The 21,199-nt window shown below is 50.7% G+C and overlaps 1 protein-coding gene across 3 annotated transcripts in view; it reads right to left on the bottom strand.

Annotated features, from left to right (window-relative positions):
* Positions 1 to 14,924: 14,924 nt before the first annotated feature.
* KMT5B (lysine methyltransferase 5B) overlaps positions 14,925 to 21,199 on the bottom strand; it is a 52,817-nt gene continuing 46,542 nt past the window's right edge. For all 3 annotated transcript variants that reach the window (XM_057552788.1, XM_057552789.1, XM_057552790.1), the window contains one exon: positions 14,925 to 19,236. In XM_057552788.1, coding sequence (XP_057408771.1) covers positions 17,759 to 19,236 — 1,478 coding nt within the window. In that variant the 3' untranslated portion in view covers positions 14,925 to 17,758. The remainder of the gene's footprint in view (positions 19,237 to 21,199) is intronic.

The raw sequence follows: 21,199 nt of genomic DNA, 5'->3' as shown, positions 1-21,199 counted from the left end.
TCTGACCCTTTTTAACCCTCCGTGCAAGCTGTAATTACCACTTTCTCCCCTCCAGCCTTCCCTTCTCCCCACCCCCAGTGTAGATTCCACGCCCTCATAAACACGCCTGCCCCTCCTGGCAGAGACTCCATGAGTACTTCCTCTACACAGGTGCCCTTCTCCTTCCTGGGGACACGGGAAGACCACATTCCCTGGTCCCCCACCCCCTTGCAATGGACTAGGACCACGTGACTCCTTGTGTGGGTCACTTCTCCCTCCTGGGAGAGCCTCTTTGCCCTCCTGCTTCCCTGGTTCCAAGGGAGGAAAGCCAAGGCAGTGGATCTCGTTGGAAAGTACCTGGTTCCCTGAATCTCCACATGGAAGGAAGGCTGCCTGCCCACCACATGAATGGACTAAGACACACACAGAGGTCAAACGTGTCCCCTCAGGGCCAAGGAGGTTAAATATTTGATATGCCTTCCTCACACCTTCTTTCCCACTCTCAGACCTAGGGAGCTGAGAGTGAAGACAACAGCATTGAAAGAAGGAGGGAAACTGGATCCCAGAGTGACCGTGTGGAGGAGAGACGCCTGACCAAGAACAAAAAAGGATTTTATGTGAGCCAGAAGCAAAGCTTTGTGCTATTTAGCCAGGGTGATTTGAGGGCTCTTTAGCAGCTGGCCTATCCTAACACATCACTCTCTTCCTCTCTTACATCCACCTGGCAAACCCCCACCTTAGGCAAACCCAACTGGCTCCTCTCCACCTGCCCTTCTCAACTGCCCCTGAAAAGGCTGAATATTCCAGAGGAACATCCCGTGACTGGCTCAACTGGTTTTCCTTTCAATTCATGACTATGGGCCCAGTGGGGTCCTCACACTGTCCTACTGCCTATCCTAGGAAGTTGGTCTTTCTCGTCTGAGACGACCAACTTTGCCTTCTTAAACATTTTTAAGTGCACAGTTCAGTAGCGTTAAGTAAATTCATATTGTTGTGCAACCAATTTCTGGAACTCTTTTCATCCTGCAGAACTGAAACTCTGTACCCATTAAACAACAACTCCCTGTTCCTTCCCCCATCTGGCCCCTGGAAAGCACTATTCTACTGTCTGTCTCAATGAATTTGTCTATTCTAGGGACCTCATATAAGTGGAACTATGCAATATGTGTCCTTTCATGTCTGGCCTATTTTATTCAGCACAGTGTCTCTGAGGTTCATCCATGTTATAACATATGTCAGAATTTTATCCTTTTTAGACCGAAAAATATTCCGTTGTATGGATAGACCATGTGTTGTTGTTTAATATTTATTTATTTTGGCTGCACCAGGTCTTCATTGTGGCATGTGGGCTCTTAGTTGCAGCATGCATGCAGGATCTAGTTACCTGCCAGGGATCGAACCCGGGTCCCCTGCATTGGGAGCGCAGAGTCCTACCCACCAGGGAAGTCCCGGTTAGACCACGTTTTAAAAATTCATTCATCTGTTGATGGACACTGGTTGTTACCACCTTTTAGCTATTGTGAATAATGCTCCAGGAACACTGGTGCCCAAATATCTGTTCAAGTCCCTACTTTCAATTCTTTGGGGGATGTACTGCAAAGTGGAACTAGTGGATCAAATGGTAATTCTATGTTTAGTTTTTTGAGGAACCACACACTGTTTTCTAATTTTTGAATTTTATTTTATTTATTTTTTTAAACAGCAGGTTCTTATTAGTTATCTGTTTTATACATATGAGTGTATACATGTCAATCCCAATCTCCCAATTCATCACACCACCACCACCACCCCGCCACTTTCCCCCCTTGGTGTCCATACGTTTGTTCTCTACATCTGTGTCTCTATTTCTGCCCTGCACACCAGTTCATCTGTACCGTTTTTCTAGGTCCATGCACTGTTTTCCTCAGCGGCTGTACCATGTCAAATTCCCTCTATGCACAAGGGTTCTGCTTTCTCCACTTCTTCACCAACACTTATTCTTTTCTGTTTTGTTTCCTTTTTTACAATAGGCATCCTAATGGGTGTGAAGTGGTATCTCCTGGTAGTTTTTTTTGGCCACGCTGTGCAGTTTGTGGGATCTTAATTCCCTGAACAGGGATTGAACCTGCGCCCTCAGCAGTGAAAGCCCGGAGTCCTAACCACTGGACCACCAGGGAATTCCCTCTCCTGGTAGTTTTGATCTGCATCTCCCTAATGATTAGTGATGTTAAGCATCTTTTCATGAACTCATTGGCCATTTCATATCTGTTAAAGCTTTTTGTAGAAAAGTATAACAAACATAACACAGTACCCAGTCTCTTCCTCCATTGCCTTCTCCCAAATTTCATCTTAGACGCTGCTTGTGATGAGATTCTCCCCACTATTATTGGTCACCTCCAGCTTGGGGTAGAGTCCCCAAAGCCCTTCGCTCATACCTCTCAGGGTCAGGAGGCTTGTGGGGGGGGCAGTTTGCCTTCGTTCTATTTCCTTGTCTCTCCCCCCTTCTCTTCTTCCAGGGATCTCAAGCCACATGTCCAGGACTGAGCTCTGATCCCCACATTCTGAAAGCGCCTGCTGGACTCAGAAACCACCAACTGCCTGGATCCCTCTGGTGCAGCGTCATCAGCTTGGGTACCATTCTTTCTGCCCCTGGGAGTCCCTGGTAACCACACCTCTGTCTTTTTTTTTTTTTTTTTTTAGCTGCATTGGGTCTTCATTGCTGTACCCGTGCTTTCTCTAGTTGCAGTGAACGGGGGCTACTCTTCATTGAGGCGTGCGGGCTTCTCATTGTGGTGGCTTCTCTTGTTGCGGAGCACAGGCTCTAGGCACGCGGGCTTCAGTAGTTGCAACATGCACGCTCAGTAGTTGCACCGCGTGGGCTCTAGAGCGCAGCCTCAGTAGTTGTGGCACACGGGCTTAGTTGCTCCGCGGCATGTGGGGTCTTCCCGGACCAGGGATCGAACCCGTGTCTCCTGCATTGGCAGGCGGATTCTTAACCACTGCGCCACCAGGGAAGTCGCCACACCTCTGTCTTATGGAGAGGCAGGCGGGGGCTTTTGCCCCGAATTGATGCTCTACCCCCAACCTCCCGCTCTTCTTTCTCCAGGTGGCACCTGGTTCCTCCCTGGGTTCCTTCTCTGTTTGAAGGGGGTGCGGCCACCCCGCCCTTCTCCCCATCCTCATCCCCTCTCCCCTCCCCATTGCTTCCTTTCCCCAAAGAGGGAAATTCCAATCCTATAAAAGACAAAGCTCTTTTTTATTTAAAATGGATTTTTTTCTTGATCAAAAAAATTAATACAAGTTTATTGCAGAAAATTTGGGAAATCCTAAAAAGAAAAATGTTTAAATCCTACAAGCAGAGATCTCTGTGGCCACTGGGGCTTTGCTGCGTTTCCTCCCAATGTCTCTGGGTCTATGGCTTTTGGATAATTTTGTATCCTGCCTCTTTTTTTCCTTAAAATTATACTGTTGCATCAACAGAAGTAGAGACATTAATGAACGGATAGAGGGATGGACAGATGGCTAGAGATATGATCAGGCAATTATAGGAAAATGTGAATTGTGGCATCCAGGTGGAGCAAATGTGGGATTCACTGAACAATTCTTTCAAATTGTCTGTAGGTGTGAAATTGTTCGTAACAGTGTTGAGAAACAATCAGATTGCGAGCATACATGTATCTTAGGAAGCAGTAATGACACTCCTGGATATATACCCGATAGAAATGAGTGCTTATGTCCACACCAGATGTGCATGAACGGTGCCCAGCAAATAGCCCCAAACAGGAAACAACCCAAATGTCCAACGCAAGTAGAATGTGTAAACAGATTGTGGTATATTCGCACAATTGAATAGTACACACAGCACTGTGAAGGAATCTCATGGACATAACATGGGGTGCGAGAAGACAGACAAAAGAGTACCCACCGTTTGATCCCATTTATAGGAGGTTCTAGAACAGTGTATGATAGAACAGAATCCATGATAGACATCAGGATCATGGTTTCCTTTCGGGAAGTATTGTTTGGGAGGGGACACTTCTGGGGGCTGGAAATGTCCTAGGTTTTGAGCTGGATGGTAGTTACACAGGTGCATATCTTGTCCAAAAATGATTGAGTTGTATCTTAAAATTTGTGGACTTTACGTAAATCATACTTCAGCTGAAACATTTATCATGAGCGTTTTCCCTGTTCTTTGAAGATACCAGCTTCAGTGGCTACACATTTTCCCATCCATGGATGTGTCCCTGTTCACTCTCACCCGCCCCACACCTCCCCCCAGAGCAGATGTGAGAGCCGCAGCCCCGCAGCCGCCAGACGCCCCAGGTGGGTCTGCTGGTTTCAGACCACAAACACCGATCAGGTCAACTTAAGAAGTAAAAGAATTTTCGGGGAGCATCTCAAGAGCCCACAGCCTGGGTTCTGCCCTAGGAGCCGCTGTGGCCTCCACTGACACCATGGGTGCCTGACGCCACCAGGGAGAGTGTCACAGGGGGACGCTGCAGCCATGGCCGCCAGGAAGATTCCTTGTGGTCCCTGATTCTCTATGGAAGGATGACAGGTCAAGACCCTCACAGTGGGGTATTCCATCCTGCAGAAGGCACAGCGGAGGTGGGGCCGTTAAACAAAGCAGCCCATGGCTCCTACCCGAATAAATGTCATCTCACCTAACAGCAGCTGGTGTTTGCTGAGTGCTTCCTGGGTACCAGTTTCTACACAGGTTAGAATCCTCACATTAGCCCAGTGGGATGGGTGATGGTGAGGCAGGCGTGGGGAAATGTGGCCATCGGCCCAGGACCACATGGTGGGTCCCAGAGTGCCCTGCAGTGGGATTCTGGGTTAGATTCTGACAGTCTCAGGCATTCTCCAGATCTGAAAGGCTGGAGGGAGACAGATGTGACACTTGGCCAGTGGCTTCTGGGGTCTTCCTGGGGCTCACCCCCCTTGTGGTGCAATTCTCGCCCTTCCCGATTTCCAAACGCCAGGGTCCGGGGTACTGCCCACCCTTTACTGCCCCAGCTCTTCCAGTGGTTTTGCAGCCCCTCAGGGCCTGCAAATCCATTTTAAATAAAAAGGAGCTTTGTCTTTTATAGGCTTGGAATTTCCCTCTTTGGGGAAAGGAAGCAATGGGGAGGGGAGACGGGATGAGGATGGGGGAAAGCGCGGCCCCCTCAGGGCCTGCAATCTTGTTTTCCTGGCTGAACCTTACCTGAGACAGCACCTGGTAAGGAAGGCGGTAAAGGAAGTAGTTGGGTGAAACTAACACAATACTGTAAATCAACTATACTTCAATTAAAAAAAAAGAAAAAAGGAAGTAGTTGGCGACACTGGCTTTAGACCAGAAAAACCAGGGTTCAAAAACCAGCTCTGTCAGTTCTGTGGGTCTGTGGTCTTCTTCACTGAGAACACGCAGTAGTGAGGTCTGCCTTATGGGCTCGTAGGAAAAATCAAGATAACATATGGAAAATACAAGCCCCGTGTCAACATTTAGGTGACAGCTGATGATTAGTTTTTACTATTCCCATTTGGCAGATGAAAAAAGTGAGGCTCAAAGAGGTGATGTCATTTGTCCCAAATGACACAGCCATGAGGTAGCAGGGTGTGGATTCAAACCCAGGAGTGAGACCTCCAGAACCTACCTCCCTTTCTGCCTCTGTGTGTGCCCTGGGCCTTAAACACTGGGCAAGCCCGGTATGGTCAGTGCCCCACGGAAGGGGCAGCAGCATGATGGGAGGGAGCAGCTGACAGCCGGCCTCCGTTCTCTCCTGGGGCCACCGAGTGGGGCCCGGCAGCATGGCCCAGACCTGTGTACTCACAAGACAGGGGAAGGAGTTGGCTGTTGGCAGAAGCTTGGAGCAGGTATTAAAGGCAGTAGTGGGGGACTTTGGCTTCAGAACAGAAAAACCAGGGATCAAACCCCAGCTCTTTTCACCTTGTGGGTCTATGGTTTTTGGGCCCAATGCCTGGCCCTGGTCACCCAGCAATTCCGTGACTTGACCTGCAGCCTCTAATCCCATCACCAGGCCCAGCTTGCTCAGCGCAGTAGCAGTGTGTCAAAGGGCTGGAAGAGGTATCTGGGTCGCGGGCTGAGGTACCTGGGGTTGCAAAGCTGGCCTGATACAGCCTGCCCCCTTGGCGGCCTCTCCCTGTGGTAGCAAGAAGGTGGGTGGCAGCTCCAGGCTCACGTCCTACTGATGAAGGGACCCCAGTGGAGAGAGGGTGCCCCTTGCCGCAGAGTCCCGGCCAAAGTCCCATAGCTGCATTTCATTGCCATAACTTGGTCATATGTCCATCCCTGGACTGGCCACAGTGCCCAGGGACATGCCCTCTGACTGGCCAGCCCTGGAGTCAGGCTGGGGTGTGTGGTCCATCCTGAGTCACATGAACTAAGAACGTTTCCAAAGAAGGGGAACGGCCTCCAGGAGGGGCATGTAGCAAATGACCCGACAAGGGAACCGGGGGCCCACACCTGTCCTGTCCCAGCCCTGCTGACAGTGGCCGCCCTGGCTTCTTTACCCCCCTCGGCAGCAGGGCTGGTGGACTTTGGAGGTAGGCAGCTGGGATGTGCTGGAGCAGCTGACCCTCAGGGCAGGTCTAGGAAGCTGCAGAGGAAAGAATGTTCTCTTGGGGGAGGGGAGTGTTTGGTCCTCTCCCCCCACACAAACACTGAGTGCCCGGGCCAGCCTCCATCTCGGGGGGCCTCCATCTCGGGGGGCCTCCATCTCAGGGGGGCCTCCATCTCGGGGGGCCTCCATCTCGGGGGGCCTCCTCCAACAGCCAAGATCAGATCAAGAGCTGATCAATTGCTAGGCACCATGCTAAGCACATTAAGCCAGTCATCTCATTCAATCCTCGTCCAAGCTCCATGAGCACCCATTTTACAGATGAGGAAATTGAGGCTCAGAAAGACGAATCTTGCAGCAGGCACGTGGCTGAGCCCAGGCTCAGACCCAGGTCTATCTGACTCCACCACGCCCCCCTCTTTATTTTCTTTTTGAAATATCATCCATATGTCATTAAAGCAGTGATGCCACAGCTGTGGAACAAGTAGTATCAGGTCAAGGGCCGTGTCTGAGGCCTCAGCTCTTGGCCCAGGGAGGGGGGTGTTGTGAGGGAGTGCAGTGAGAGGGCGGGCGGGGCCTTTACTCCTGGGGCAGCTGAGACCCTTCCCTGGCTCTCCGGCCCAGCTGCTGCCTCAAAGGACACTTCCTCCGGGAAGCCTTCCCTGCAGTGTTCACCACCCTCCCCTGTGTACCTTGTCCCCTGGGCTGCTTTCTTCAGAGCTCCAACCACATCATGTGTGTGTGTGTCTGTCTGTCTGTCTATCAGACTGTGGATGAGGAGTCCCCTGGGAGAAAGCAAGGACAGGGGATTCCCCGGTGCCCAGGGTGTGCATAGCAAACACCTCATGAGTGAATGAACGAGGGTGGGAGGGAGTGAAATGAATTACAGGGTGAGGGGCCTGGCGGGCAGTCCGTGGGTGGCCGAAGCTGGGTTCTCTGCAGCTCCTGATGGCCGGAGTCCAAGGTCAGCCCACGGTAACAGGCCCTTCTCAACCCAGCTGACACCGAGGCCTTTGGAAGCCACGTGACCAATGCTCGCTGCCACCCTGGATGCAGTCTGCGTATCTGACCCAGCACCCGGAATTCGCCTGGCCCCGGGGTCACCCACACCCTTCTCAGGGCAGCCCGGCCTGTCTCTTCTCTGACCCAGGTGCGGATGCCAGCCCCGCTGCCCCACTGGCCCTCACCGTGCCCACTGTCCAGTGCAGGCAGGCTGGCAGGCGGGGCGGGACTGCCCCCAGGGCCCTTGGTCTCCCTCTGGGCATCCTGCAACTTCAGCCCCTCGTATTCCTTCCCTCAGGGGCGGGCAGCCAAGGTGCCCTGTCCTCTTGCGCCTCCAGCTTTGCTCCCTCATCAGGAAGTGCCTGCCATCCCCACAGGGAGGGCACTCGGCCCGGAGGAGAGAGATTTAGACCCTCGTGCCTGCTCTGCCCCTGTCCAGGGCAGACCCTGGCCCTCAGGGGCCTGTTTCCCTCTCTGTGCTTCCTGGGTATCCAGAGGCAGATCTAGAAGGCTCCTTGAAGCCGAATGAGGCTGGGTTTGTGAGTTCAGGGCTCGTGCGGCCCAGCCCTCGGGGCTGTGTGGGAAGCCCCGGGAAGCAGCTGTTTCTGTGCCCAGAAGCGAGCTGGGCGGGGGTGGTGCGGGGAATGTGGCAGAGGACCACGGGTTCCCTGCGGGTCCCCGCTCTCCCCTCGCATGACGGCTGGGGCAGCAGCAGGTGGAAGCAAGAGAGGCTGCTGACCCCGCCCACTCCCCCTTGGCCAGCGGCCCTCCCCGCCCCAGATCCGGGCCATGTCCCCGGGCCCTCCACAGAACCCGGGCTCTGCCCCCCATTTCCTTCTCTCTGGGAGTCACTGTGTGGGGTGAAGGGTCCTGGGGCCCAGATCTGCTCGGGCCCCTTCGTCAGCGTGGCCCCTGCGCTTCCAGCCTCACCGGTGGGGAGGAGGGGAGGCCGGCCCAGGGGGTCCCATGGCTGGTGGCAGCCTGACCCCTGCCAGCCAACCTATGAGGACGGGAAGTGGAAATCGCTCGAGGGGTTCTTTCTCCAGGGAGGAAGCCCCTTCCCATCAGCCTGGGTCCAGCTCGCCCAGGCCTCTTTGGGGTTGATACCTGTCGGGCCACAGGGACCCCATAGGGCACCAGGGATCAGGCTGAGTAGAGAGGAAATCGGGGTTAGAGAGGATTTGGAAGGTGACATCTGCACGGAGACCTGAGAGGTGAGAAGGAGCTGCTCAGGTTGGGGTGAGGGTGGGCAGGAGGGGTCCAGGCTAAGGGAAAAGCAAGCAAAGACCACCTAACCCAAGTGAGCCCCAGGGCCACTGACAGACCTACCCCGCCCCCATACTTTGTGTCCCAGCCCAGCAGGGCCTCCCAGGGGTCCCCATGCCCCAGCTCAGCCCAACGTCGTGGAGCCCTGTGGGCTTTCGTGAAACTGTCCCACTCAGAACCACGGGCTCCTCCTCCCAGGAGTGGCAATGAGGAGCCCCACCTGCTGCCTTTGTACACCTTTCCCAGAGATCCGAGACTGACCCTGGGAGACCTCGCCCGGTGCTCCCCAAGGCGAGGGCTGACTCGTATCTGGGGGGGTAGGACAGACAGGCTGTGGGCCCAGCGCTGGCTGGGGGTCTCACCACCTGGCTCCCTGCTGCAGCTCCAGGGCTGGAGGGAGTTGAACATTAACCCCCTTGGCAAGTGGCCCCAGCTAAACAAACACACGTTATCACAGGTCAACAGCAGTTGTCTCGCTGGCCAGGCTGGCCCGCTGACTCAGAACACAGGGGAGCCCTGCCTGGGCAATACCTGCCACGGCCAGTGAGGGGGGCTGAGGCTGCCCACACTGCCCTGGGTTCAGGTCCCAGCCTCCTCTGCCTCCAGCTCGCTATGTGACCCCAGGCAAGGCAATGTCCTTCCTGGGGGTCAGTTTTCCTCTCTACAGTGGCCTCCTGGGATGTGGGGCCACAGTTGGGGCTGGGGTCCAGAGGGGGCCTGGGGAGGTCCAGGCTGGGGTCCAGAAGGGGCCTGGGGAGGTCCAGGCTGAGCCTGGGTCTGAGTGGGTGAAGCCAGAGAAAAAGCACAGCTTTTGGAATTAGATTCCAGGAAACGAAAGCAACTATCAGTTACCCATCACCATGCATCTTTCTGCTGTTTGATTTAATCCTCCACGAGGTGGACACGACTCTTGTCTCCATTTTACAGACCAGGAAACAAAGGTTACGAAATTAGGAAGTGGTGGAGACAGAATTTGCCCCGAGGGCACCTGACCAGAGCCCTTGCCACTCACCCCAGAGGGGCCCTGTCTCCTTCCCCCTGACCCCCAGTCTCCTCAGGGCTGCGGGCTGGGTCCACCTATTTCCTTTAAACCTCCTAGATTGGCCACACTGAACTTCTCACCATCCTTCTCACCTGTCCTTCCTTGTCTCCAGGACTTCACGCGTGTCCGCTGCCTCTCTGCTCTTTGAGTTAATGAACTCCTATTCATCCCTCAGGGCCCTTCTTAATCTCTCATCCTGCTTGAAGCCTGCCTTGATTCCCCAGCAGAAGTGGGGACACCCTCCTCTGTACTCCATCAGTGCTTCTCACACACATCTAGTCTAGCACTTCTCACGCTTGTTTGCTGTTTGTGTATCTGCTGTGTGTGAGGCAAAGGGCTGGGTCTGAATCACTCCTGTGGCCCCTGTGCTTTTTTTTTTTTTATATAAATTTATTTATTAAAAAAAGTTTTTTGGCTGCGTTGGGTCTTCATTGCTGCACGCGGGCTTTCTCTAGTTGCGGCGAGCAGGGGCTACTCTTCGTTGCGGTGCGCGGGCTTCTCATTGTGGTGGCTTCTCTTGTTGCGGAGCACGGGCTCTAGGCACACGGGTTTCAGTAGTTGTGGCTCGCAGGCTCAGTAGTTGTGGCGCACGGGCTTCAATAGTTGTGGCACACGGGCTTCAGTAGTTGTGGCTTGCGGCCTCTAGAGCGCAGGCTCAGTAGTTGTGGCGCAGGGACTTAGTTACTCCACAGCATGTGGGATCGACCCAGACCAGGGCTCAAATGGGCCTGCACGGGCAGGCAGATCCTTAACCACTGCGCCACCAGGGAAGCCCCCCGACCGGCTGTGCTTTTGGAGTGAGCGTCCAGCATCTCTTCGGTGCTCAAGCAGGGAAGGTCGTCAAGGGAGCAGATGAACCAGAGAGACCCCGCGGAAGCAGGAGACGAACAGGGACAGAGCAGCGTCCTCTGGTGAGCAGAGGGGGCATCGGCCAGAGGAAGAAAGAACCGGAACCATTTGGAACCACGTTAATGGTGGAGACCAGCTCCAGCAGCCGGCGTTTTGAGGTTGGGTTGGAGGAGGTTGTGATTTAGGCCCTCTGAGTAGGTGTCAGCTGGCGAGCGCAGAGGTCAGAGGCCCATGAGGGCCGGGGGTGCCACGCACAGGCTGCTGAGGTGGCACATGTTGATGCCAGCTGACACCAACTGCTGGCTGGGGTACCAGGCCCCACATGAAGGCCCAACCGGTGGTCTCACTTAATCCTCAACCATCCCAGAGTTAAGTGCCAGTATTACCCCGTCGTGCAGGGGAGAACGCTGAGACGAGAGGGGGCAGTGTTTTGCCCACGCTCACATAGCTAGGAAAGGGCAGAAAGACCAAAGGTGCTGCTCAAACTCGTGTGGGCAGCCTGGGGGAGGCGTCGGGGGGGAAGGCCAGGCATCAACCACTAGCCGTGAACCCAGACTGAGCCATTTCCAGGGCCAGCTCTGGTCCACTTGGAGGCTGGCAAGGCTCGGTCTTTCACTCACCCTCTTACCCCAAGAAGAAAAATGTGCTTTAACTGGCAAGAGCAGGAAATAACTGTCGTTCTGTTTGGTTCCTAGGAGAGTGACATTGCGAAGGGCCTCCTCCACCTGCCAGAAGCAGGAGGGAAGGTAACAGCCTTGGGCTTGATCCCGGGCACCTCTGCCAGTGCAACGTCCAGCCTGCGGTCCCAGGGAGGGGCTGCGGAGAAACCTCAGAGCCTGACCTGCCGGGAGCCAAACACGGGGTAACCCGCTTCCCGGGTGTGCTTCCGACATGGAAATCAGCTTTCTGTCCTAGAATGGAACGCTGCTTCCCGGGCCTGTCCTTACAGCTTCCGAAGTCTGTCCCGTGAGAGGACAGTTGTCCCGAGGGTACCACAGGCGTATTTTAGGGGATAACACAAGAAACCTCCTGGTCAGATTCAGTCCCTCCTTCACATCTGGACCTTTGTGTGAAGCCACCGTCACCACCGCAGAGCTGCCAGGCTGGAGGATACCTTGGAATTCTTCTTTTGCTGTCTTGAGGTATCCTCGTGTTTGACTCACTTTTTCAGATAAATAGTCCGCACCCCTCGGGGGCCCAGCAAACACACGTGGCACCTCGCCCACCCTTGACAAATGGGGGTGGCTCACCTGGCATATCTGCACGATAACCTCTGGACAAAGTTCTCCTGGCTGCACGTCGCTGCGTGGAAATGAGGGTAAAACGCAGTGACTGCTATCTGTCACTCAAGGGAATTCTTAGGAGACAGAGACTTCCAGAATTAACCTGGGGAAGGTGGGGCCTCGAGACTAAGGCTGGAGCGACCCTTGGCTCTGTGACCCTCACCAGCCAGCGCTCTCCAGGCCCGACTCCAGCAGGAGTGGGGCCCTGGGGCCAGAGCTGCCACTCGCCGCTAGCCACGTGGCCTCAGGCAGGCTGACTCACTCTCTCCCTGAAACGTAGTTACCAAGCATTTACTACCCACAGCCCCGGGGCCGGGCCCCCGCCGCCTAAAGAGGGCGTCTCCCCGTGTTTGTCCGCCACAGGCTCAGTTTCTGTCTGGCTTCAGGGGTGGTCACTTGCTTCCCAGGGCTCACAGTGAAGGCTGATCTGCTCTCATCTTGGTTGACCTCGGTTCTGTTCGACCTCCTGCTGCCTCAGGACCACAACACTCTCCCCCAAACCCCACTGAAAATGAAGCTCTTCCAGTCTCGAGAGCCTGCCCTCTGACCTCAACCTCCTGTCCTCCCTGCGTGCTTGTCCAGCTACCGCTTGGCTGTTCTGACCATAGGGGCGCCGCCAGGCCCTGGGCAACTCCACTTTCCCTGGTCAGGGGCCTACTCTGGCTGCGGACTCCTCCTCCCTAACCTGAGTGCACTCCAGGCCTCTTCATTCACGCCCTCTCCTGCCCACCTGCACCCTATAGCCTCCAGCCCTGTTGCCTTCTGTGGCCCCCACGTGGCTGAGAGCCTCACACCTGTGCGGAGAAGTGCTGCCACCAGCCTTTGCTCCCATGGGTGCCTAGAACACTGACTGGTACTAAGACTTCTGTGATGCATCACACTGGGTTCCTATAGTCAGCTTGCGTCCCCTTTCTTGATTTCAAACCTCCTTCATGCTCAAGTTTTGGGCCCCTCATCTCCTCCCAGTCAGGTGACCTCACCTCCTACTTTAGACAAAATAGAAACCTTCATGCTGGAACTGGCTCCCCCCTCTTCACCTACCACCTGTTTTCTTGTTGTTGCCAAGGAAAACAGACCTATCATCCTAAGACCACCCCTCCTTCCCCGGACTTTGAGTAACCCCTCCCCTCCCCCACCCTGTGGAAGCTTCCCATCTCCACGGTCAGACCCGCTTGTCCTTTGTTAATCCTTAACCCCACCGCCCTTCCAGTTTCATCATTTCCACCTTCAGTCAAACCTCCTCTCCGCCTGCCTGGCTCCTCCTGGAAGGGCCTCCCCAGACTGCGCTCCCCCAGGGCACGAGGACCAAAGAGCGATAGCACCTGCCTGACCTCCTTCCCCAGGTTATCTCACCTTCTCCCAGGGCTTTAGTTACCCGCCCCCCTGCCCCCGCACTGAAGACACACACATCTTGCCTCCCCACCCCCAGCAGCACCTAACATCATCACTGCTTGACAAATAGCAAAGAAATGCAACTTTGCCCCTGCCACTCTGGACACTGCCTGCTCAGGGTCTCAGCCTGGGGTGGGGGCCACATGCCGACTCGCTGGCAGCCCTCCTGTGGGCCTGAGCAGACCCAGCAGTGCTCTGCTTCCCCTTCGCAGGGCAGGCCTGACAGGGTGGGTGACGCCCAGAAGACACTGTGCACTGCAGCTCAGCAGAAACACTCACAAATCTGACAAGGAGAAAACAGGATCTGGTTAAAAGGACTTTACCAAAGTTAGTTCTGTGAGGCTGTAGGCCGTCTTCTGTCCTCCAGGTTAGCAGCTTTTCAACTGCTTCCAAGAACGTAAGCTTAACCCTCTGGGAGAGGGCAAGTGGCAGAAGTGCAGGAAGAAGGGTGGAGGGAGCTCGAGCGGGAGACCCCCTGCCCAACCCTGCCCGTCCAACGTACCCTGACCCTTCCTCAAGAGTCAAAATCCACTTTTCTTCTGGGCCTGTCACTAGCAAACACTAAGCGCTGCCCAAGCTCTATGACATCAGGGAGGGAGGAGGCTGGAGACCTTCTCGTCCTCCTTTGCAGGAGAGGTCACACTTACCGTAGCCCTGGGGCTACTGAAGTGCCCCTGAGGTCAGCAGCGTGCTTGCACCCCGATGAGTGCTGCTGGGTTCTGCAGTGAACATCATGGGCACGTGTTAACAACAGAGTCGGCACTGGAGAAACAGGACTCACACGAGGGCTCTGGGCGGCGAGGGAGCTGCCACTGGTTATGGAGAAGGAGCAACTCATTTCAGCGTAGACAGCAAACCCGAGCCTTGAAAGGGGCTGTGGATTTAACAAGTGCGCCACCTCTTAGCCTTTTTTCATACTGGGAACCCAAGTGCGCGTGGGTATTTCGATTCATCGGGAAGTCTTCCCAGCCTGGTCTGCACCACTCACCCTGACCGCCCCCACCGGGAGTGGACGCGGCTCATCCTGAAGCTTAACTGGCAACAGGACCGGGTGTCCACGCTGACCTGCAGGTGCTGCAAAGAGGAGATCTGGGGGTGAGCAGCTTTCTCGGGGTCACCCACATGTTGCGGAGCTGGGCACATTCAGGTTTCCTGACTCCTAAGCCAGTCACATTTCCTTTCTCAACTAAGTTTTGCTACAGTAACTGGGAGAAAAAAACGACCCACGCCAGTGCTGGATATGCCCGTTCTGTCCAATTCAGCGAAGGAAAAAACCAAGTAATCAGGCACCATTAATAACTGGGTAGCAAAAGCCTTCTTGGGTTCGAGGGCCAGGGGGCTATGTAGTTTAAAAGTGGTCTCCCCACCGAGAGAGGAACGAGTGCTTACCCCCGGTTTAAACCAAACGGCACCAGAAGCAAAAGGAGACCAGGGCTCAGAACACTCACAGATATTGAAAAGCTTCAGAAAGTGTGATTTTACAAATTCTACTGTACGTGAAAACCTTGTGGACAAAGTCACCACTTTGATCTTTTCTTCTCAGATACAGTGAACACCGGCCAAACTGTTTTAATTTCCGAATTTATTAAAATGATTAACCTCAATACTGCAAGTGCATGTACAAAATATTTGTAAAAAATGTTTTTAATGAAACATTAAAGAACTTACCTCAAATGCTGAAAAAGTCCTTTTTCATTCTTTCAGTACAAGGAATACATTGTATCTCAAAAGTATTACAACTCAGCAAAACAATTTAAAACAGTAATTTGAAAAATGATTGAAAATTGAATACTTTACATATATTTCTATGATCATTTCCTAATTCTTACAATGCCAAAATCTTTACCAATCATTGCATAAGCTCTAGCTAAAAGTTTTATTGAATGCAACCTCTTCCAAGTGGTCGTCAGTGTGTGGATTTCGCCATTCCACACAGTGAAGTTCTACAGCAGAGCTAGACCAGCTCCGAGGCCCCTAACTGTAAAAACGGAAATTAGGTTTCCCTGGAAGGCGCCGGCAGTGGCTGCCGAGCGCTTGTGCACACCAACTCCCGAGGCAGTGACCACCACCTAACGTCACTGCTCGGACCCACGGGAAGGTCAGCCCCCAAAGACGAGGCCTCAATAAAGTTAAACATCATAAATAAATTACTAAAATTAAGCTTAAAAATGGAGAAAAGTGGGAAATGCGGTATTTTGTTACTTTTTCCTTAAGACTGAAATTCCTGAAATGGCTGTTGTTGGTATTCCAAGAAAACAGTTCAAGATTTAGTCTCTGAACCTCTTTGAAAGACTCCAAACTACGGTGGGAACAAAAGATGACCCCCTGCTCTCCGGTACCTCCCAGACACAGGGTCTAAGCGTGACCTTCTCAGTGGCCTGAGTCTCCCACTGCCACCCAGAGACACCGGGAGGACTGGGTGAGGTTGTAGACTGCTCCGAGTGCTTTGAGACAGACCTCGCAGGGCTGCCCTACCTCGAGAGGTGAAGAGTTCTAGACGGAGCGAGCAAAGGGGGTGTGAGTGGGCGAGGAGGTCAGCCACCTGCCCCCACATTAATACCTGAGGATGAAACTGCACCGTAACAAACAGGGACGAGACGACAGAAGACTACAGAAGTAATTCCTTGAAGAACAGAAGGAGAAAAAAATTCTAAATTTAAAGAATTTTATGAATGTTACTAATTTCTACTTGGAACCTACTAGCAATAGTTTTAAGGAACTTAATTTAAATAATGTCCCCAGGAACCTAGAAACTGGTAGGAATCAATAAGTAGTAACAGTAAGCATTGAGGTTTTCTCCACTGGACTTCTCATTACCTGCAGATTCCTTTTAGTATTTAAAGATATGGGCTACTTTTCTAGACACTACACGAATCCCCTAAATTGATTTCACTTAGGAACACTGTATATTTGAAAGTACATGTACACATTTCCCAGAAATAAAGAGACCCACTGGTGTCAAACACCTGCTACAGATTTATATTCCCAAATTCTTTGTCCAATGATTTGTAAAATAATCCAGAGAAATGGAAGGTTGGTATTGAACATAAAGTAGTAATCAAAATTTTGCTCATTAAGTTACTTAAAATTAATTTCTCTTCTCAAAGTGCTTCAAAAACAAATTAAATGACTCCTCTTTTTGTTTAACTGATAATATAGTCAAAAAAATCTTTGATATTTTCATACATAAACTAACATAAGCCAAGAACTCCCACTGATGCAGTGCTTAAAACTATATATTTATAATTTCCTATTTTATTGGCATGAATATTTCTAAACTTAAAAACCTTCCTGGTAAGTTCTTTTAATTTCTTATGACAAAAATTTCTCACAACACACAAATATTTACAACATATACACTGTTTTCAGTTCTTTACACTGAATTTCAAAGACAAACATTTTTTTATAGGTTACCACAGAACAAAAGCTGTGACTCATGTTTTTATTTCATAAACTATTATAAGTTAAAGTGAATAGAGTTTTTTAATATTCCTTGTAGCATTTTACAAGTGCAACAGAAAACTTGACCCAAATTAAGATAGCTGTAGTTCGATAAATGTTGCTTGTTGTCATCACATTTGTTCACAGCAAATTTTTTGAAAAAATAAGCACCAATCATTCTTGCAAAGAACAATTTTATCTAAAAGGATTGAAAAGTGTTAAATACAAGGTCTTTAATTTACATGACAAGCAATAAATACGCTGTATCGAAACTCATCCTGCACACTGCTACCCTCGTACATATAACGTACTGAATGAAAAGTTAGCTGTCACGCATGTAATTGTACTTTTTTTTTTTTTTTTTTAAAGAAACCAATTTCACTCCCACCCGACCGATGGTCTGCTATTTAACCTTAACCAAGGTCACAAACAGTACACCTGGGCCAGCAAACTGTGAAACTGACAAAACTCCAAGGGGGAAACATCTAGCAAATAAATCAATAAGCCAAAGAACATTGCTGGTGATATTAGCATATACTAGAAAACCTTAATATGCTGCTACTATGATTTGTTTTAAATTATTTTTTAGTCATATATTAAAGAGCCAGTTGATGCTCTTCAAGTTAAAAAAAGAAAACTGTGTAGCCACATTATTGTTTTCAACGTCCTGTGTGGAAAGTTGCTATCACTGTACAATTTTGCTTGAGCCTTTATTTTACAACAGGGCTTTACCTCTAACTCAGAATTGCACATAAGAAGGCTATTTAAAAAGTACAATAAAAATTTGCACAAATCAGACCTTTAAGAAGAGTCAGTACGCTGTACACTTTCTACAGTATTATGGTGATAAGTGAAAAGACAACAGAAGCGCTGCCCCTAAAATGTTTTCAGCTGAGGAGTAATTGACTGGAATTGTTTCTTTCTTTAAAGTAGTTATCCCGGGTCAAATTAAGACCAAGAGCTTACTATGCGTTAAGCCTCAAAGACTGATCTTCTCTTCTCCTGGAAGAAATGTCAATATCTATAGAGTCTTTCCCGACTATGAGCCTCAGTCGCTTAGCTGGAGGAAGAGGGATGAAGTCATCTTCAAAGTCATCATCATAATCATCCTCCTCTTCATCTCCCTCCGAAGAGGAGGGATCATCGGTACTTTCCTCCTCATACTGACTGTAGTCATCGACTTCCATGCGGGACTCCAGGAGAGAAAGAGGATCACTACAGCACACCCCATTTTCGTGAAGCCCCTCTGTATACGACCCCCTACTTTCCTCGTCCCGTTTTAGCTGGATTTTTAGTTTTGTAGAACTACTGCCTGATCCTGAGTTAAATCCATTATTAAGCTTTGCTACATAGAGATTATTATCATTTTCATGGTCTTTACTTAACTTGATGCTTATTTTGGAAGAATTCATTCCATCATTCTCTTGGTCATTTGTCTTGCTGCTGCTGTCATGACGCCTACGAAGAGTCAATTTGGGAATCCCAGAGTTATTTTCTAGGATTAACTGTGCATCATACCTAGTGATCCGCCTCTTCTTTTTACTTTTTGCAGTTCGGAAGCTGTCTTTTGTTTTGAAGCTGTCTGATGCGACCACAGAACCACTAACAGGAGAAGGGGGCCAGTCCGTGTAGCTCCCGGGCACGCCCTCCAGGCTGCTGTGCTCGCCCTGGTCAGGGTGGGACCCCACCCCCTCTCGCCCCACACCAGCTCTGCCAGGGGAATCGTGCACCGCAGCGGACTCCTCTGCTTCTGCCAACTGTCTCACCAGTTTCCCTTGCCGTGACTTCTTTTTTGACGTGCTGCTGTCACTCTTAGGACACTTGGCCTCCCCCTCCTGTGCAGCTTCATGAGCCAGTTCTTCTTCCTGCACCGCAGGGGCTGGTTGCTCGCCACTGTCTGGGCAAGGTTCCGTCAAGCTGCTTTTGTAGCCATCCAACGTATTTGGTTCAAGCTTGATGTCGGAGGTCTCCTTCAAATTCACCCTCGTCCTCACGGACCGCCTGGTTGTGTAGGCGCAGGGGGCGCCCTCCACGTGCGCAGGGGCGCCTCGCCCGGAGTTCTGCTTGTGCCCTCTCGCGGCGTGTCTAGTTAAGCACCCACTGGCCACCGCGGCCGGGACTGGTCCCTCTGGCTCCTTATCTTTTTTAATGGGCAAATTTTTGTACAGAACTACTTTAGGCTCTTTAAGTACTAAGTTTCCCATTTCGAGTTTTCCCGAAGCACTCTTCTGCTCCAGCCGTTTGCAATGATTTCTTAATTTTATCTTTGAAAGTAAAGGCTTTGCAGGTTTTTTCAGTTTCTTTGGTACCCTGGAATTATTCATAGGAGTTAGCTTAGATGAGGTAGAGTTGGAAGAAGCTGGAATTCTTGACATGGACTGCCTTGTTAATGCTCTGCTCTTGCTGTTCTTCTTCATACCAACTGAAGATTTTCGGTTAGAAGCTGCAAAGTTTAAAAAAAAAAAAAAAGGATGAAAAACAGTCTTGGTAACATGGTAATGTTCAACAAAACAATGCCAACACCCAGACGATTGCTATGAAATGTTTAGATTATACAAAAAATGTGGTAGACAGACCCCAGTTGCGTTTCTGCCAGCACACAAGCACTTCCTACAGTTTTCCTTTATATTCTCTTTCTAATTTCTGCCTCTAATTTAAGAAGCATCTATGCACTTTCCAGGTAAGTAATTTTAGGGTTAAAGAGCTCTTAGCACAGCGACCTGGATTTCACTCTAAGTGTCCTTAATCTATCACGACACTGGTCCAAACTGAATATTTCTTTTCCTGATTTAGTCTTTTACCACATAAAATATTTGAAGTAAAGCTAAGTAAAAATATTTTTCTTTCATAAATTCTTCTTAAAATCATCATTTAAAATGTTTCTAAAATCCATTATTCATTAACTCAAGTATATTACTTGACTAGTAATCCAGAACAGCAACAGATGACTAAAGGGCTCTGAGACAAATTCTACCACGATGTTTTCAAATAAGAAAAAGAGATCCTAAGAACCATATATTGTTACTCCCACTAGACATTTATCCCAAAATACCGCACCGTCTAAGCTGTTCCCTTCAGTGCTGTGAGGACCAGCAGAGTCTTTGAAGGCTGCGGAACTTACTTGGCCCCAACCCTCCGTTGACTGCCCGCTGCCAACAATCAAACCGAAAGAGGGAAGAAGCGCACTGCTAGAGTTACACTCTCGGGACAAGGGGGGCCCAACTTCCTTACTCTGGACAAGGATACAAAAAGGCTGTGACAATCCTACTGGGGATGACAACCTGAGAACATGACAGTTGAACGGCTTCTCAAAAGGCTTATATGTGACTCAAGTGTAAGGTGGCCCCGTGGTGAGCCTCTGACCTTGCCACTGACTTTCCTTTCCGCCATCTTTGTTTTTCTCTACGTTTACATTTTGGATTTATATTCATAGTGTTTTACGTGAGTCAATTTCTCGATTAATTAGTCTGCTCCCCATCCCCCACGTGAAAAGCTCTTCCCATCAAAATACCCCTTTAAGTCATTCACTAGGGAAGTTGAGATGACCAAACGAATCGTCACCACCTCTCACCAGAAAACAGAGGGAATAAAAACCAGTGAACGTGGGTAAGCCCAGCACACTGCCCGACAAGACTGCTGCTTACTACACGCCTGAGGGTCGCCAGGGTGACTGCTGTTCCTTCTGCATGGCTGAGCAAGTTAGGTCACCATTAGTTAGTTTTTACTGAGAGAGAGGAGCAAGAATGCATAACAGCATTCCAAAAATATCAAAGCGCCAAGAACAGAAGTCTCTGCGCTCAGGAAGACTGGCTCACGAATGGCTTTGGGATCTCCAAACCAGCAGAATTCCCAGGAATGAGATCCACTGATTGAACCAAGAACACGCTTATCTGTGTGGGCTGCTACCAGGGAGGCAACTTTTTTTTAGAATAGTAGTAGCAGTAAAGTTTGGGTGCCACTCAATTTGAGAACAACCGACGTATTATGAACTGAATTATACAAAACTTACCAGAAATAATTTTTTAAATATAAGGATATTTAGGGACTGCTTTTGCTAAAGGATTTCTTTGTGCTTACAAGGCTTCCTACAAGGTGAGAGTAGATGTGCTTATGATGTAAACACACCAGTGCTGGTGCTTGCCTTTCTCAAATGTGGCTATGGTGAGACTTTGCTGTCTATGGCTCTTCAAGGACCATTCTATGACCAAGGTCAGTGGTTCTCATTTCATACCTGCAACCACCCCTCCACAATGATCACTTATACCATGTATCCTCGACTGCAATCCCCCTGCAATCTGGATCCAACCCGTCCTCCTAAACAGCGCCTTTGCCAGTCTGCCTCACAGTCTCCTTGTCATGAAATCCAGCGGACCCTTTCAGCCCGTACCGTTTTTTTCCTTCTCTGC

Source organism: Balaenoptera acutorostrata, chromosome 9 (genome assembly GCF_949987535.1).
Source record: "Balaenoptera acutorostrata chromosome 9, mBalAcu1.1, whole genome shotgun sequence".
Taxonomy (NCBI): Eukaryota; Metazoa; Chordata; class Mammalia; order Artiodactyla; family Balaenopteridae; genus Balaenoptera; species Balaenoptera acutorostrata.
The sequence above is the reverse complement of the archived record's forward strand: the minus strand, read 5'-3'. Positions and strand labels throughout refer to the sequence as shown.